At 41.0% G+C, this 13433-nt stretch overlaps 1 protein-coding gene across 3 annotated transcripts in view; it reads left to right on the top strand.

The window, feature by feature from the left end:
* The window catches only part of LOC126412134 (conserved oligomeric Golgi complex subunit 1), a 129558-nt gene that overhangs the window by 76644 nt on the left and 39481 nt on the right, over positions 1-13433 (top strand). For all 3 annotated transcript variants that reach the window (XM_050081580.1, XM_050081581.1, XM_050081582.1), the window contains exons 13-14: positions 5420-5576; positions 5655-5777. In XM_050081580.1, coding sequence (XP_049937537.1) covers positions 5420-5576; positions 5655-5777 — 280 coding nt within the window. The remainder of the gene's footprint in view (positions 1-5419; positions 5577-5654; positions 5778-13433) is intronic.

Here is a 13433-nt window from a genome sequence, read left to right as displayed (position 1 = left end):
TGCGAAGAGAAGAATTGCAGCACCCCCGGCAGTAGAAACTGTTGAAAGTGATAAATTACAAATTAAGATGTAGCAGGTCAAAAACTAGACCGTTGTTGTTTTAAATAAGATAAAAATAGGGGTCCTTGTCTTGCTTAAAGGAAAACATTTCTCTCTCTCTCTCTCTCTCTCTCTTAATAATGTCATCAGATAATCATATTTTGACGGATTCCTTGAGCACACAATCCCAGTAACGAGAAGCTGGAGCAATAATTCACATCTCTTTAAATGACATGTTATGCCCTTTAATGAGACAATGTTCGGCGATGGCAGATTTTCCAGGCTGGAGCAAAAATATGTGATGCTGATGTTCCACACATCCGTCATGAACAGTGTGAATAGTCTGTCCAATATAAGCCTTTCCACAATGACAGGGAATTTTATGAACTCCATGCTTTCTCATTCCCATTTCACCTTTAACAGATCCAAACTGGGCCCTAGTCTTGGCCAAAGGCAATGGAACACTTTTAATATCATATTTCTTGAGAATTCTAGAAGTTTTTGAAGAAATACTTTCTGCAAAGGATAGAAAACCAACTGATTTACTAGTATCCGGTGTTGGTGCACTTGATGGTCCAAACTGAAAAGCACGATTAATTTCATGATCAGTATATCCGTTGAGCTTGAAGACATCCTTAAGATGATCCAGTTCCTGTGCAAATTTTTGGAATCAGAAATGGCAATGTACATAGAACTCCCATCTGCTGATGTGGTGGATGACAGCTCGTAGAATGAAGATAGCAGTCCGTGTGTGTGGGTTTATACACTCCTGGAAATTGAAATAAGAACACCGTGAATTCATTGTCCCAGGAAGAGGAAACTTTATTGACACATTCCTGGGGTCAGATACATCACATGATCACACTGACAGAACCACAGGCACATAGACACAGGCAACAGAGCATGCACAATGTCGGCACTAGTATAGTGTATATCCACCTTTCGCAGCAATGCAGGCTGCTATTCTCCCATGGAGACGATCGTACAGATGCTGGATGTAGTCCTGTGGAACGGCTTGCCATGCCATTTCCACCTGGCGCCTCAGTTGGACCAGCGTTCGTGCTGGACGTGCAGACGGCGTGAGACGACGCTTCATCCAGTCCCAAACATGCTCAATGGGGGACAGATCCGGAGATCTTGCTGGCCAGGGTAGTTGACTTACACCTTGTAGAGCACGTTGGGTGGCACGGGATACATGCGGACGTGCATTGTCCTGTTGGAACAGCAAGTTCCCTTGCCGGTCTAGAAATGGTAGAACGATGGGTTCGATGACGGTTTGGATGTACCGTGCACTATTCAGTGTCCCCTCGACGATCACCAGTGGTGTACGGCCAGTGTAGGAGATCGCTCCCCACACCATGATGCCTGGTGTTGGCCCCGTGTGCCTCGGTCGTATGCAGTCCTGATTGTGGCGCTCACCTGCACGGCGCCAAACACGCATACGACCATCATTGGCACCAAGGCAGAAGCGACTCTCATCGCTGAAGACGACACGTCTCCATTCGTCCCTCCATTCACGCCTGTCGCGACACCACTGGAGGCGGGCTGCACGATGTTGGGGCGTGAGCGGAAGATGGCCTAACGGTGTGCGGGACCGTAGCCCAGCTTCATGGAGACGGTTGCGAATGGTCCTCGCCGATACCCCAGGAGCAACAGTGTCCCTAATTTGCTGGGAAGTGGCGGTGCGGTCCCCTACGGCACTGCGTAGGATCCTACGGTCTTGGCGTGCATCCGTGCGTCGCTGCGGTCCAGTCCCAGGTCGACGGGCACGTGCACCTTCCGCCGACCACTGGCGACAACATCGATGTACTGTGGAGACCTCACGCCCCACGTGTTGAGCAATTCGGCGGTACGTCCACCCGGCCTCCCGCATGCCCACTATACGCCCTCGCTCAAAGTCCGTCAACTGCCCATACGGTTCACGTCCACGCTGTCGCGGCATGCTACCAGTGTTAAAGACTGCGATGGAGCTCCGTATGCCACGGCAAACTGGCTGACACTGACGGCGGCGGTGCACAAATGCTGCGCAGCTAGCGCCATTCGACGGCCAACACCGCGGTTCCTAGTGTGTCCGCTGTGCCATGCGTGTGATCATTGCTTGTACAGCCCTCTCGCAGTGTCCGGAGCAAGTATGGTGGGTCTGACACACCGGTGTCAATGTGTTCTTTTTTCCATTGCCAGGAGTGTAGTATATGCCATGTCCCGAGGTACCATTTCCTTTTTTGTATACTAGAAGATCCAAAAAATGTAATTTACCATCTTTTTCAATTTCCATTTGAAAATTTGACGCATGGATGAAGATAGTTAAAATGATCTAAAAACTGATTAAGAACTTCCATTCCATGTGGCCAAACAATGGAAATATCATCCACATATCTCCAAAAACACATAGGTTGAAGAGTAGTAGTCCTGAGTGTGATATCTTCAAAATCTTCAATAAAAAGATTGATGACAATAGGGGAAAGAGGACTCCCCATAGCCACACCGTCAGTTTGTTAAAAAAATAAATCATTAAATAAAAAATGTGTTGATGTCAACACATGGCGACACAGCTCAGTAGTTTTATCATCCAAAAGTTGACCAATTAACAATGACGACTCTTCCAAAGGTACCTGGGTGAAAAGAGAAACCACACCGAAACCAACCATAAGGTCAGATGTTCCAATGCATAAAGACTTCAACCGTTCAATAAAATCAGTCAAGTTGGATAAATGATGTTCACATTTTCCATCATAAGGGCTGAGGACAAGAGAAAGATATTTAGCTAAATTATAAGTAGGAGTGCCCACATTACTAACGATAGGACAGAGAGGAGCTCCAGGTTGATGCACCTTCGGTAAACCATACAACCTTGGTGGTACTGCCACCCCTGGATGAAGTTTTTTGATGGTGTCCTTTTTCAGGGAGCTCTTCTTAATAAGTGAAATGGTCTTCCACTTTATCTGGTCTGTAGGGTCCCTCCGAAGTTTACAGTAAGCAGAATCATCCAATAAACAGGCCGTTTTAGACAAATAAACTTCACGAGACAAAAGAACAGTGGCACTACCTTTATCGGCGGGAAGAACTAAAAGGTCCTTATCTTCCCTCACTGACCGAAAGGCCTTCCTTTAACTCTCCTTCCTTTCTACCCTCTTGTTTCCATATTTCTTTAAAAAAATTGTGATGCCTTTGTTTTCACACATTATCTTTGCCTTTTAAGTGCTTATGTGGATCATACATATGCCTTGATATATTGATTTATTTCACTAAAATATTGGAAAAATCTGATCGATCAGATTGTGCAACACTCACTTCACTGGACACTTTTGGTGAACACTCCTGCCTAACAGTAAACGCATGTGATATTCATAAGAACTGCTTTACTTTAAACCAGCATGGCACATGTTTTTAACCAAAATGGTTTGGAGAATCAGCGATCTTACTTGTAATAAATTGTCAGCATAGCACAGTTGTCAGTGCTACAGTAATGCAACTTTGGAAGTACATAAATGGATGCCAGAGAATACATTGGTGCAGTTTACAGAATTATTGCATCTCTTGAGTTATGCTCCTCTGCATCCCTCCAGTTCTAAGTGAGCATCTATCTGAAATGGTCCTAGCTGTGTAAAAATTCTGTCTCCTGTAGTCCAAAAAGTGAAACAACATTCATCTATAATAAATTGATTTGTTGCCAGTTGGCACTTGACTATTTTTATTGAGTCAGTTGTAGCTGTTGGTTTAACATAAGGAATATACTGTCCAAAAAATATATGGACAGTCCAGTACTGCTTTATCACACACACACAGAGCACATGTGAGATATCACACAGCACATATATACCTGTGTAGACTGTTTATGAGTGATTGCTCAGGCTGAAAGGAATAGACAGAGAGGAAGGTGTGTGGAAACTAGGTCAAGTAAGTTGAATGGGGCCAACGGCCTTGCTGCAGTGGTAACACAGGTTTCTGTCAGGTCACCGAAGTTAAGTGCTGTCGTGCTGGGCTAGCACTTGGACGGGTGACCATCTGGTCTGCTGAGTGCTGTTGGCAGGTGGGATGCACTCAGCCCTTGTGGGGTAAACTGAGGAGTTACTTGATTGAGAAGTAATGGCTCCGGTCTTTTAAATTGACATATGGCCGGGAGAGTCGTGTGCTGACCATATGCTCCTCCATATCCGCATCCAATGATGCCTGTGGGCTAAGGATGACACTGCGGCCTGTTGGTACCGTTGAGCCTTCATGGTCAGTTCAGATGGAGTTTTGGTTTAAGTTGAATGGGGCAAGCAGGGACGGTAGTGAGAGACATGATAGAAGCGTGCTGTCATTTGCTGATTGTAAATTTGCTTGGAACAGTTCGGTACTTATTTTCGTACTGAAAGCCATGCTGGTGTACACCATTATCATTTTAGACCTCCACAGAAATAAAGAATAAGTTTGACGTGTGTAAAGTAGATGCCCTGTGCTTGGAATCTGTCTTGGTTACTTGTAGCAGAGAAGTTGTAGCTTGTTTATTTGATGTTTTCCTTTACATACCTTTAGTTTTATGTTTTTGAACTCGAGCTGTAAATCAAAGGTTTATATTTTAATAAATGTATAACAGCATCCGTCTAATATTTTTGCATCTCAAAAAATTGATACTTTCAAGTAATGGAAATTCCAGCTCGGAATATCAACAATATAGGAAAAGATAGATTGCTACTTACTTTAAATTGCAAACATACAAAATTAAAAGGCACTTACACATAAGCTTTTGGCCACAGCCTTTGTTAGAGAAGGAAAGAAAAACACACACCATTCATTCAGACAATCGAGCACACTTCAAGCATACACGACTGCCAGAGCTGCCGGTGTTGGTGGTTGTGTGCGCATATATGTTCTTGCTTGTGAGAGTGCATGGTGTGTGTGTGTGTGTGTGTGTGTGTGTGTGTGTGTGTGTGTGTGTCATTCTTTTTCTTATGAAGTCCATGGCCGAAAGCTTTACACTTACACAGTGGCTTTTAATTGTGCCTATCTGAAACTTAACGTGTCATTGTTATGGTAAGTAGCAGCCTATCCTTCCTACATTGTTAAACTGATACTTTGTTATTCAGCAGAGAGCTCTCCCAGCCAAATCTGTGTTATCATTCATTCTGTAGGTGTTAGAAAACTATTAGGTTAACATTGTTCTAAGGAGACCGTTGCATTCAATTTTTTTTCCTGTTGCATTGCAGGAAAGGAAATAACAATCTCAGTGTAGACTTCTGTCATACAGTTATCTTTGTAGTACGTATCTCATGTTCCAAAGAGAATTATTGTATCATGTTGTTAAAATTATAAATAAAATTAGTTTTTATGTTAAACAGTTGGTTGAAGACATCTTCCATTTTCAGTATTATTGTATTTTTATTAAGTTTCTTTCCAGGAAGATTCATCAAGACTTGGTTGAATGTATAATTGGACTTATTTTCGACTTTTATAAAACCACTATGAATACAAAACCACTGAGTCAGGCACAATCGTTGCAATTTTTACTTGATGTTAAATACCTGACACTCCTACTAGTTCCCAGAGACAACAAGGTATTGCATAATATTTATGAAGATTTGTGATAATGTAACCAACTATACTGTCAGTACTAATTTTGCATACTTCCGCAGGTGTTAATGGGGTGTTCGCAAGAATTGTGTGAGAAATTGGAAAGTGAAGTTGATCCATTTGATTTAGATGTGTTCTCTCCTTATATTCAAAACAACATTAAAAGAAGTGTTCAGAGGACACAGGTAAGATGTCTACAGAAAGCACTTATTTGATACATTTTTAATTTTTGCTATTGTTTTACACAGATATTGATAAAAATTATGAAGTCAATAAAATAATACATTTGTTTGTATGGCTATCTTCTGCAGCAGCTGTTATTATAGGTTATCTGTCTTGAACTGATTGCATTGTAATTAAAAAGAATTACACCAGAAGTGTTTTGCTTTTATTTACAAAGCACTTTCTGTGATATTCTGTAAATTGGATACACATGTTTGTAAATTTATTTTTTTATTCTTTTAGGTTGAAAACAGCATTTTATTTATGAAGTTGGTCAGTAAGCTACTTACGGTGTTTCTTTACACAGTCTGCACCTTCCCCTCTTACTGGCAATGGTTTATGTCAACAGGCTTCATTTCACATCTGCAGTTTTTGGTATTTTGTGTCATTTTCTGCACTCCACTATTTATAATTGACTATCTTAACTGTTTTTCATTCATCACTGCTACAGTGTTTATACCTATTTGTTTGTTTTCGTTCATGTTGTGAGTGGTGCCAACCTATGAAACGATTGTGTGTGTGTGTGTGTGTGTGTGTGTGTGTGTGTGTGTGTGCGCGCGCGCGCGCACGCGATAGAGAGAGAGAGTGAGTGAAATTGTTGTCTTATATGTGGGTAGAGACATGAGAGGGGTGGGTTCCTCTTCCCCCCTTCCTCTCTCTCCGTGAGGGGAGGGGGGCGGGAACGACAGGGATTGCGTGGGTATTGATTATGGGACAGATCTGGGAGGAAATTGTAGTGGTAAATGGAGCCTGTGGTTAGATTTGTACTTTTTATGTTATATTAAGTGTCAATCAGTTTAAAGAGTGTGTGGTTTGCCAAGTTGACCTGATCATTTATGAGTTGTTTCTTTTCTGTTACAGTTTTTAGGATGTGGTAGTTTTCTTGTAAGGTGAGGAGGTATTTTTTGATGTTGTTTATCTGTATGATTTCCATGTCTGTGTTTCTGGTTGTAATTTTATGTTGGTGTTGGTGTAAGTGTTTTGCAAAAGTTGAATGATTTGCCCTATACTTCCATGCTCTTACATGTTCTTTGTATCTGGTGTCAAATGTCCTCCTAGCTTTACCTACATATCTTCCATCACATGTATTGCATTTCAGTTGGCATATTCCTGATTTCTGATACAGATCAGTTCTTCCTATTGTTTTTGGGAAGTATTTCTGAATTGAGTTGTTGGCTTGGTGTGCTATTTTTATGCCTTGTTTTTTGAAAGTATTCTGTGTGTGTATTTATGGCTGTATGTCATTGTGTACCATATTTTTCTTTCTGTTTCTTTCACACTTTGTGTTGCTTCTATCCTTGTATTTTGTGTATTTGTTTGTGTGTGTCTGATGGTACTGTGTTTAGTCTGTGGAGCATGTATCTGAGTGTTGCTTGCTTTTGAGAATTGGGGTGTTGTGATGTCTTGTGTATAATTGTAGCTGTTGTTGTCAGTTTTCGGTACCAGTACATGGCAAATGTGTGTCGGTTGTTTTGAATCTTTATGGTGATGCCCAAGAAATTTAACTGTCTGTTTTGCTCTTTCTCTATTGTAAAATGTATATTAACATGAACAGAATTTATGTCTGTGTGTAACTGGTCAATTTCATTGTTTGGTTCATCTATCAGGCACAAGATATCATCCATATATCTAATCCAGTATAGGATGCTGTACGTATTTGGCACTATTTTGTTGAATATAATCTGTTCTACATGGTTCATAAATATCAATATAATAGAGGGAAACATTCCACGTGGGAAAAATTATATATAAAAACAAAGATGAGGTGACTTACCGAACGAAAGCGCTGGCAGGTCGATAGACACGCAAACAAACACAAACATACACACAAAATTCAAGCTTTCGCAACAAACTGTTGCCTCATCAGGAAAGAGGGAAGGAGAGGGGAAGACGAAAGGAAGTGGGTTTTAAGGGAGAGGGTAAGGAGTCATTCCAATCCCGGGAGCGGAATGACTCCTTACCCTCTCCCTTAAAACCCACTTCCTTTCGTCTTCCCCTCTCCTTCCCTCTTTCCTGATGAGGCAACAGTTTGTTGCGAAAGCTTGAATTTTGTGTGTATGTTTGTGTGTCTATCGACCTGCCAGCGCTTTCGTTCGGTAAGTCACCTCATCTTTGTTTTTATATATAATGGTTCATAAATATGTTTGATATGGTTCCGGACACTGGAGATCCCATTGGTAATCCTTCACTTTATAAATAGAATTCATTATTGAACTTAACATAATTCTGTTCTCTTATTAGCTCTAGAAGCTCGACTGTTTCTTTGATATATTCATGTGGAAGTGTACTGTGTGTCTTAAGATTTTGTTCTGTAATGTTTATTGTTTCAGTTATTCAACCAGAAACACAAGACATGGAAATCATAAGGATAAACAACAACAAAAAACACCTGCTCATCTTACAAGAAAACTACCACATCCAAAAAACCCTAACGAAAAGGAACAACTCATAAATGATCAGATCAACTTGGCGAACCACGCACTCTTTAAAGTGATTGACCATTTAATATAACATAAAAAGTACAAATCTAACCACGGGCTCCATTTACCATTACCGTTTCCTCCCAGGTATGTCCCATAGTCACTGTAAAGGCCATTCCTGTCATTCCTCCCCTCCCCCCCCCCTAGAGAGAGGAAGGGAGGGGGGGTGGGGGGGGGGGGGGAACCCACCCCTCTCACATCTCTACCTACGTACAAGACAATTTTACTAACTCTCTCTTCTCTCTCTCTCTCTCTCTCTCTCTCTCTCTCTCTCTCTCTCTCTCTCTCTCTCTCTCTCCCCCCCCCCCCCCCCCCCCCCTCACACACACACCACACACACACACACACACACACACACACACACACACACACAATTGTTTCATAGGTTGGCAACACTCACAACGTGGATGAAAACAAATGAATAGGGATAAACACCGTAGCAGTGATGAAAGAAAAACAGTTAAGGAAGTCATTTATATACAGCGCAGCACAGGAAATAACGCAAAATACCAAAAACTGCAGATGTGAAATGAAGCCTGTTGACATCAACCACTGCTAGCAAGAGGGGAAGATGCAGACTATGTAAAGAAACGCCATAAGTAGCTTACAGACCAACTTCATAAAGAAAACGCTGTTTTTAACCTAAAAGAATCCTGAAATAAATGTACAAACATGTGATCCAATTTACAGAATACCCAGTAGATGCTTTGTAAATAAAAGTGAAACATGTCAGGTGTAATTCTTTTTAATTACATTGCAGTCAGCTCAAGACAGTTAAACTATAACAACAGATCAATAAATTATTTTTTTTATTTTTTCTTACATGGTGCAGCATAAAATCTTCAAAGAGAAATTTGTCATTAATTTAAATTTTCTGTGAATTAGTGAGAACAGACTAAGATTGCTAGTAAATACTGGAGAAACATAAATGGTTCACATTTTGTAGCTGTTCAAGAGCTTATCTCTTGCCCTCTGTCACTCAAAGTGCATGAATATACAACTTCTGAAGGTAAAACTGTAAACAGAGCTGCTCATTCTGGGAGCACGTGTTGAGAAAGAGAACACATAGTAAGACATGGAGGTGAAATAAGTTAGTCAGAATTTGATGAAAGCTGTACTAATATGAACATTTTTTTAAATTTATTTGTGCTACAGTATGGTGGTGCTATACAAGTTTAAAGAAAAACTACCTTATTGAACGCCAGTATTGCTTGTGTGTTGATGTGCCATATGAAGGGTTTACCTACTAGAAACCACTATTGGAGCAGAAAGAGAATTATTACCTTGTTGCCGATTTTAAGAGGGAGTGACAGTTTTTGTGATAGTCTTGCAACCTTAAGCTGAATAACCAAAAGGGCAGATTAATAATATTCTGCAAAATCTCTTTTCAGTTGGTTTTACAAAGCATGTGGATAACATTGCTTGCAAATTACATATGTATTCCTATGGTTCTTTATGGTACTAGAAAGGACTCTTCAAATCCATTTCTTAATGCACACACTGTGTTGCATAGATCATGCCATGGTGAAGAAGCGGCGGGAATGTGGATTGTGCCAGAATACACATTACCACAGAAGTGCAGCTGTAATTCAATACTTCTGAAGATAAATTGACAATTTACTGTCAGTAAATGGTTATGATATTACTGTAAGGGCTAGAGGCATGGTCACAAAAACTCATGGATTGTTGCTGACTCAAAATGCTCACCAACTACTTGTGTCAGTACAAAAGGATGCCAGATGCAGAATGCTGCCACAGGCGATTTGCCGGCTGCCTGCATGATAGCTCAGTCTGTCTTTCTCAACTCGCACTGGAATATAAGTTTGCGATTGTTCGGGGATAGGGTGATAGACACAGTAAAGACGAGTTGGCATAGCATGCTTGTTGTTATAAATTGTATTTTGGAATAAAGTGGTGAAAATTACTCAGTCTCTGCGTATTGATGCTCTTCACAGACATAACGCTTAAACTGCATGTGTGGACCTCAGCCAAGGATAGCCCCCATTATATTAGTATGGGTACTTGCCATACTGTGCATTGTTTTTGACTGAAGTTAAGTGTCTTTATGTATTAGCAGGCAGAGGGGCAGTACTTCGTGAAATTCTGGTTATTTTCAAATTGTGCTAGCTTGCTATTATTCATTACTGTAACATACAGAAGTATTTCACAGGTGTGTGTGTGTGTGTGTGTGTGTGTGTGTGTGTGTGTGTGTGTGTGTGTGTGTGTGTTTGTGTGTACTTACTTACTTTCACTAGAAAGCTATTGTGCATAGTGTTTCCAGTTGTGTGTTTCTTTGCTCCACATGTCAGTCTGCTATAGGTGAGTGATTGCTTCTCCCATATTTTATGTATTGGTCCATCCAGGAATTTCCATAATTGTTACACATACATGTCATGTTTTACCAATTTTGCAGCAAGAAAGGTATAAACAGCTGAGCTGTACATGGGGAAATCACAGAAATTTGCTGAGGATGGCAAAAGGAGTACAGTTGTAAATGTTATTAAGGAATTAGTTACTGTAATGGAGTTGTAGCTGTACAAATAAAAAGAAACCATGCCCCTTCCATAGACCTTAATGAATAATTGAAATGGTGAGCAGACATTTTAGCAGATCACTGGAATTGAAAATATACAAACTAGTAGTTTTTGCAAAAAAAAAAAAAAAAAAAAAAAAAAAAAAAAAAAGGGAAAGAAAGTCATTATGAAGTAATTATTAAGCTGTCAAACTGGAAAGTCGAGGTTGTAATATCAACAATATTAGGAAAAGGATAGATTGCTACGCACCGCAAAGATGACACATTGAGTTGCAGAAGGGCACAATGAAAAGACTGTTACATACGAGCTTCTGCCAAAAGCTTTCTTCAGAAAAGAGAAACACACATTCATACAAGGAAGCACATATCTCTCTCTCTCTCTCTCTCTCTCTCTCTCTCTCTCTCTCACACACACACACACACACACACACACACACACACACACACGACCACTACCTCTGGACATCCCGGCCAGACTCAACACACGTAAGTATGTTACAGACTCATAGGAATGTGCATTTGGGTGTCTGTGTGATTGTATGTGTATGAATGTGTAGATTTCTACTTAAAGCTAGCATCTGGCCAGAGGTAGCACTCGTGTGTGCATTTCACCTTTCTGAAGAAGGCTTGGCCGAAGACTTATATGTAACAGTCTTTTCATCATACCTGTTTGCAACTCAATGAATTACTAACGTGTTATAGAAACATATGAAAAGTTTTTGCAGATGAATCTTAAGAACTTGTTTTTGCCAGGGCCAATGAAGAACACCAAACATTCGTCATTTGCAACTTTTGATATATTTTTCACAAATGCGAAGACAGGGTGACATAGGATTTCAGTCATTGATGATTTATTTTATATCTTCACTGAGCATTTGTTTATATCATTGTTGGTTTTTGGTTGTTTAAATACTCATTCATTACTTATTGAGTGAGTAGATGGATGGCATTAGCATTTAATCTAAGATGGCAGCAATAAATTCTAATAAACATTTATCCTGAAGATAATAGGGAAGGTGTACAGAAAAAAGTTGCTGAAGATTCAGAAATTATTGCAGGACATTTTTAATGCTTCAAATACTTGAGAATAAATGGTTTACGTGATTGATTGCCGTATGATAGCAGGAAGATAAAGTAGAGATGGTTAAAAAGGAAAGGCTGGTCAACCTTCCTGACTCTGTGTCCTTAGCAAGGAAGACACTAATATTTCTGGAAGTTAGGATAATCTCATCACTTTGATGTATGTACATTGGCAGTACTAAACATTTTGACTCCTGATGGTAACTATTCTGTACAATAATAGTTAAAGAAAATTACAGGAAGAACTGTAGCATTAGATATTTAATTTATTCTTAATTACATTCCTGTAACACTTAATCAACTTTCTTGTATAGAAGGATAGTAAAAGTTTCATGGCATCAAGTATTGAGTCTGTGCATCAAGTAGTAATGAGAAATCTTTTGACTTTATCATAGAGAAAGCACAAAGTATACAATGTCCATAAAAAATTGGAAACTTGTTGTTTCAAGCAAAATTCATAATGACATCTTGGGTTGCCGGGTGTTCTGCCGGATATCAGTGTCGTACTTGCACGATATTTCGGTCACGTAGCTCGTAACCTTCATCAGGTGCGACCTGAGACTGCTCCTCGAGTGGACCTGGTCCAGTATTTATGGCTATGGCCTTCCCCCTCCACCAACGGCTGAAGGCGCTTCCTCTGTGGTCCGCGCCCATTCCCTGCGACCTGCTGGAGCGTTGCTGCTCCGTTTTCCATCCGCTGCGGTTCTAGGTGTTCCCTCTGCTGTCCGCGCCCACCAAACCCGCTCCTGGGGGTTTCATCTACGGTCTGGGGTACCAAGCGTTCCCCCTGCGGTCCGCGCCCGCTCACCACGACCTGTTGGAGCGTTGCCGCTCCGTTTTTCGTCCGCTGTGGCTCTGGATGTTCCCTCTGCGGTCCGCGCCCACCAGTCCCACTTCTGGGTGTTCCATCTTCAGTCTGGTGCGCCTGGCAGTCCGTCAGGGGCTCATTTTCCATCTCTATGTCTCTGGTTCTTCTGTTTGTGTAGTGTTGCAGCTGGCCCCGTTGCTCCTTTAACAATTCCAGAGCCGGATCCCAGGCTCTGCTTAGCTGGTACCCTGTGTCACGGTTCATAAGATCGTCAGCCATTTTAATTTCTATCGATTCTCGTATAACAATGTCCCAAAATCTGGGTGTTTGTGCTAGAATCTTGGTATCCTCATACTTCATGGCATGATCTAGTTCTAGACAGTGTTCAGCAATGGCTGACTTAGTCACCTGTCTTAATCTAGTGTGCCTCTGATGTTCTTTGCACCTGATCTCCACAGTTCTTGTCGTCTGGCCAATGTAGGACATACCACATTGACAAGGTATATTGTAAATCACTGGTTTTCGTAACCCCAGGTCGTCTTTGACACTCCCCAGCAGTCCCCCGATCTTGTTGGATGGACAGAAAACACACTTGATATTGTGTTTGCGGAGGATCCTACTGATTCTGGCAAAAATAGAGCCAGCATAGGGCAGATATGCCACCTTCTTTGTTTCATCTTGGTCTTCTTCAGGAACCTGTGGTATAGTGGCTGGTTGG

This window comes from Schistocerca serialis, chromosome 7 (assembly GCF_023864345.2).
Source record: "Schistocerca serialis cubense isolate TAMUIC-IGC-003099 chromosome 7, iqSchSeri2.2, whole genome shotgun sequence".
NCBI classification, from domain to species: domain Eukaryota; kingdom Metazoa; phylum Arthropoda; class Insecta; order Orthoptera; family Acrididae; genus Schistocerca; species Schistocerca serialis.
This window is presented reverse-complemented; position numbering and strand designations above follow the sequence as displayed.